General features: G+C 41.2%; 1 protein-coding gene across 3 annotated transcripts in view; it reads left to right on the forward strand.

Annotated features, from left to right (window-relative positions):
* The window catches only part of CCDC57 (coiled-coil domain containing 57), a 130,217-nt gene extending 126,913 nt beyond the window's left edge, over nt 1–3,304 (forward strand). For 2 of the 3 annotated variants that reach the window (XM_073310540.1, XM_073310541.1), the window contains exon 18: nt 1,338–3,304. In XM_073310540.1, coding sequence (XP_073166641.1) covers nt 1,338–1,558 — 221 coding nt within the window. In that variant the 3' untranslated portion in view covers nt 1,559–3,304. The remainder of the gene's footprint in view (nt 1–1,337) is intronic. The other variant, XR_012154777.1, reaches the window with a different exon arrangement.
* Nucleotides 3,305–6,000: the final 2,696 nt, after the last annotated feature.

Here is a 6,000-nt window from a genome sequence, read left to right on the forward strand (position 1 = left end):
CTACATGCCCCCTAACTTTTTGTCTGTTACTCAAACCTGGTTACATAGCCAGGCATGCAACACCTACTGTGCGGCTCTATGAAGGCAATATAATAAATGGCCAGTTGTCAGAATGGAGAGAGGTAAATAGTGGTGTCCCCCAGGGGTCTGTTCTGGGACCAGTCCTATTCAACATATTCATAAATGATTTGGAAAAAGGGGTAAATAGTGAGGTGGTAAAATTTGCAGATGATACAAAATTACTAAAGATAGTTAAGACTGAGGCAGACTGCGAAGAACTACAAAAGGATCTCTCAGAACTGGGTGACTGGGCAACAAAATGACAGATGAAATTTAATGTTGATAAATGCAAAGTAACGCACATTGGAAAGCATAATCCCAACTATACATATAAAATGATGGGGTTAGCTGTTACCACTCAAGAAAGAGATCTTGGAGTCATTGTGGATAGTTCTCTGAAAACATCCACTCAATGTACAGCGGCAGTCAAAAAAGCTAACAGAATGCTGGGAATAATTAAGAAAGGGATAGATAATAGGACAGAAAATATCATGTTGCCTCTATATAAATCCATGGTATGCCCACATCTTGAATACTGTGTGCAGATGTGGTCGCTCCGTCTCAAAAAAGATATATTGGAATTGGAAAAGGTTCAGAAAAGGGCAACAGAAATGATTAGGGGTATGGAACGGCTTCCGTATGAGGAGAGATTAGTAAGACTGGGACTTTTCAGCTTGGAAAAGACACGGCTAAGGGGAGATATGAGTGAGGTCTATAAAATCATGACAGGTGTAGAGAAAGTAGATAAGGAAGTGTTGTTTACTACTTCTCATAACACAAGAACTAGGGGTCACCAAAGGAAATTAAAAGACTGCGGGTTTAAAACAAATAACGCACACACAACACACAGTCAACCTGTGGAACTCCTTGCCAGAGGATGTTTGATGTCCAAGACCATAACAGGGTTGAAAAAAGAATTAGATAAATTCATGGAGGATAGGTCCATCAATGGCTATTAGCTAGGGTGGGCAGGAATGGTGTCCCTAGCCTCTGTTTGCCAGAAGCTTGGAATGAGTGACAGGGGATGGATCACTTGATGATTACCTGTTCTGTTCATTCCCTCTGGGGCATCTGGCACTGGCCACTGTCAGAAGACAGGATACTGACCTAGATGGACCTTTGATCTGACCCAGTAGGGCCATTCTTATGTTCTTATGTTCTATTTTGAGAACAAAAGGTACTGACAGTAAATAACTCCGTTTTCCTTAACTCTTCAGTCTTACTCATAATTGCAAATGGAAGAACAAATAAATTCTCTCCTTTTCTTTGTGCAATAGAGTTCAAAGCTACCCACATAGCCAAGAAGTTTGAAGAGTCTCAGCAAAATATTGAAACTGGGGATCAAAAAAGAGCACCAGCTGCTGACTTGACAGTCAAAGGAACCAACTTTGAAGTTCAACCAAAGTTAATAGCCAACAAATCATCTCAGACTCACCCCATAAAGTCAAAAATCTCCCACCAGATGCAAAAAATCCGGAACTACAATGTTAAACATTGATTTCTTTGACAGTAAGTTTAGCTCTGTACAAACTCTGAGTACTGTAGTGAACTGCCCCTGCCCTTAAAGACCTTATAGTCTAAATAGAGCAGACAGCCAGAGGGTGGGGGAAGGGGTAGAACTCACTAGCAGAATAAACAAGGTGATGGCAGCAAATGTGGGGTTAGTTCCACAGTTTAATTTTTATTGTTTATTTGTTCACTCAATTATTTTGGGTGGGTTTACTTAGGAGGAGTTAGCTAAATGGAAACAGAAGGGAAGTGAGGGGGGCAGGGCAGGGTAGAAGAGGATAAGAGAGGCAAGTGTGAAATGAAGCTCAGGTGAAGGAGCTGTTGGGGAGAGGAGGGAGAGGGTTGGACAGCCAATCAGCACATAAATGAGTAAGTACAATTAAAAGTATGGACGGTTCTCTGAATGTCCAGAGGTCCTTGTTTTGGCATCTTCAGTCCCTTTGACTCCTCTCTGCACATCTCCTCCAGGGCACAGGGAAAGGGGTGGCACACCACTTGGGTACTAGTGCCCCCAAAGTGGGGTGTCTCCCCTACACAGTTCTGGGTTCAGAAAGGTGCTGAGGGAGGAATAGCTCCAGCTAGACCCTATTTTATTTGTTTGGCTTTATTAAATGTCAGTTTATCCACCTGCTTTCTGGAGGTTAGTATAGATTCCGAGCTACTAAAGATTTAAACTCTTGTGCCTTTAGGCAGAGCTTGCAATTTTAAGCAAAATTTTGTTGAGAAACACTGGAGTGTGGGTTCGACAGGGGAAAATGTATCTCTATGGGCTACCTTAGCATGCTATTTTCCTATGCTTACTAACACTGCACTCATTCTACATATTGTAACAATCAATTTTCTGTAGCTGCTTAACATTCATTTTAAAGCCAGGGGTATAAAGAGATTGGCCCTGATTCTGCACTAGCTTGTACTTTCTGTAGTCATTTATGCTTGTGCAAAATGGGTGTCAAATGCTACAGAAACAGAATTTTCCATTCTGGTGATGTCACTTACACTGGTGGTATTGATTGGCACAGGTGTAAGTGACATCACAAGTTTCAAGACTGTGAGAATCAGGCTGATTAATAATACTTATAATCTTTCATTGGATGAACTAAAAGCATTGTACAAATAACGCATCTTTACAACACGTTTCCAGCTGAAATTGCAGGAAAAATTTTATGTGAATTGTAATTTGACCAGCACACCACTGTACTTATGAAAAGTGTCATGACATTTGAATGATCATGAGTTTTCAGGATCGCTCTTTTGTTTCATTTTGAAAATGGCAGGATGGCACTTCCAACAGCATTGCAGGAAGATGGGTATTGGTTTGGTACTAAGGCCTTGACTCTCCAAACACTTATTCAGGTGCTTAACTTTACTACTGTGAGTAGTCCTATTGAAAAGAATAGGACTACTCGTGGTAGTAAAGTTAATAATGTGTGTGTTTTCAGGTTAAGAGCCTAAGATGGAAGAAAGATTTACTAAATCACCTGCACTTCTTCCTGCAGCACATTGGTGCTCCTTGAAGGCCTCCTGTCCAAATTCTGTCTCTAGACAACCCTGCTCAGGTTAAGATCTGAAAGGAACACAGTACAAAGTTGTACAGCATGGCTGTAGGCAGCTCAGGAATAACTTGAAAAAAATGTTTAATGTTCTGTTCAAAAATGTTTTGCTTTAACATACAGATAATACAAATGGTAATACAAATAATATGGTATTACAAATAATAAATAATAGTAATAAGTTGCATGCTTAGTAGCCATTATTTCATTGTGTTTTGATCATGTTGTACTGGATCTGAGGTGTCCTCTGTGCCCTTTCCCAGTTTATTTTGTTTGAAGGTCCCATCATCAGATTAAATATTTTTTACATTGTTCCTTCATGGACCAGAACAACATGATGCATTCCCCTCACCCAGAGCCTGCTGTGACTGCAGCTCAAAGCACAGTGGTTTCCGACAAGCAGAGGAATTTTGGCCTGACATCATAGTTGCAGCCAACTGTTGCTATACAGTTTGCCTGAATTCAAAAGTTTTGAAATAATTATATAATATACATTCCAGCAACTTTGCAACTCTTATTTCCAATGGTTTCAATTTGAACATGAAGATTTAGAGCAGCTCAGTATGATGTGGCTCTGCATCCTGGTGAGAAGTGCAAGGCTGAAGCATTAATATGGTGATACCCTAATGAGGAAAGCAACATTCCCATTCAATTAATTGTTATAACAACATTCTGATATCTGGTTGACCCTTAGAAAATGCTTTTCCTACTAAATGGGTCTGTATGTCCTGTACACTGGGTGTTTAGCTCATGAGTTGCAGATTTCAAAAGTGGTTTTGGATTTTAAAATCTTTCACTTGGCATGCCTGTTTGTGCAGATCTCTTGCCAGGAAGGCAATTTTTGTTCATTCAGCTTTCCTGAGCAAATTCTGCTCTAGCAAACCATAGATGGTGGCAAGAGATGTTCTTGTTTGATTTCTTCATTCCATTTTCTTCTTCTGGTGGTAAGAGACAGAATTTTATTTTATTGCAGTTCCCAGGAGCTGAGAATAACTCTTAAATTGGTGTTGACCCAGCAGAATGGTACAAGAACAAACATACAAGTAGTATGACAGGTTTCAGAGTAACAGCTGTGTTAGTCTGTATTCGCAAAAAGAAAAGGAGGACTTGTGGCACCTTAGAGACTAACCAATTTATCTGAGCATAAGCTTTTGTGAACTACAGCTCACTTCATCGGATGCATACTGTGGAAAATACAGAAGATGTTTTTACACACACAAACCATGAAAAAATGGGTGTTTATCACTACAAAAGGTTTTCTCTCCCCCCACCCCACTCTCCTGCTGGTAATAGCTTATCTAAAGTGATCACTCTCCTTACAATGTGTATGATAATCAAGGTGGGCCATTTCCAGCACAAATCCAGGGTTTAACAAGAACGTCTGAGGAACAGGCTGGGGGGCGTGTAGGAAAAAACAAGGGGAAATAGGTTGCCTTGCATAATGACTTAGCCACTCCCAGTCTCTATTCAAGCCTAAGTTAATTGTATCCAATTTGCAAATGAATTCCAATTCAGCAGTCTCTCACTGAAGTCTGGTTTTGAAGTTTTTCTGTTGTAATATCACAACTTTCATGTCTGTAATCGTGTGACCAGAGAGATTGAAGTGTTCTCCGACTGGTTTATGAATGTTATAATTCTTGACATCTGATTTGTGTCCATTTATTCTTTTACGTAGAGACTGCCCAGTTTGACCAATGTGCATGGCAGGGGGGCATTGCTGGCACATGATGGCATATATCACATTGGTAGATGTGCAGGTGAACGAGCCTCTGATAGTGTGGCTGATGTGATTAGGCCCTATGATGGTGTCCCCTGAATAGATATGTGGGCACAGTTGGCAACGGGCTTTGTTGCAAGGATAGTTCCTGGGTTAGTGGTTCTGTTGTGTGGTATGTGGATGCTGGTGAGTATTCGCTTCAGGTTGGGGGGCTGTCTGTAGGCAAGGACTGGCCTGTCTCCCAAGATTTGTGAGAGTGTTGGGTCATCCTTCAGGATAGATTGTAGATCCTTGATAATGCATTGGAGGGGTTTTAGTTGGGTGCTGAAGGTGACAGCTAGTGGTGTTCTGTTATTTTCTTTGTTAGGCCTGTCCTGTAGTAGGTGACTTCTGGGAACTCTTCTGGCTCTATCAGTCTGTTTCTTCACTTCCGCAGGTGGGTATTGTAGTTGTAAGAATGCTTGATAGAGATCTTGTAGGTGTTTGTCTCTGTCTGAGGGGTTGGAGCAAATGCGGTTGTATCGCAGAGCTTGGCTGTAGACAATGGATCGTGTGGTGTGGTCAGGGTGAAAGCTGGAGGCATGTAGGTAGGAATAGCAGTCAGTAGGTTTCCGGTATAGGGTGGTGTTTATGTGACCATCGTTTATTAGCACTGTAGTGTCCAGGAAGTGGATCTCTTGTGTGGACTGGACCAGGCTGAGGTTGATGGGATGGAAATTGTTGAAATCATGGTGGAATTCCTCAAGGGCTTCTTTTCCATGGGTCCAGATGATGAAGATCTCATGGAAGTCCATAACATCTCCATACCAGAGATTATAGAAGATAGTTATGCCATTCATTTAAAAAACCCTACCTCCACTAAGCCCTCCTCACCCTTCCCTGTTCAGGGATTCCTCTCATGAGAGTGTGTTAAGAGCTAAGATTTAGTCCCTATTACACACGGGAGATATAGGGAAAGCTCAATGCATTCACCAGTAATTTCTACATGTTGATACTGGTGTCTTATCTTCCTGTTCCACCCTAGACTGGTTTGCAGCTTTCGATTTAAAGGATGCTTATTTCCATATTTTTATCAGACTAAGTTACGGCAAGGAGTTCTGTTTTATGGTTCCATCACATCCAGCATCACTTCCAGTACAACGTACTATCTTTTGGTCTGTCTGT

This window comes from Lepidochelys kempii, chromosome 14 (assembly GCF_965140265.1).
Source record: "Lepidochelys kempii isolate rLepKem1 chromosome 14, rLepKem1.hap2, whole genome shotgun sequence".
Lineage (NCBI taxonomy): Eukaryota > Metazoa > Chordata > Testudines > Cheloniidae > Lepidochelys > Lepidochelys kempii.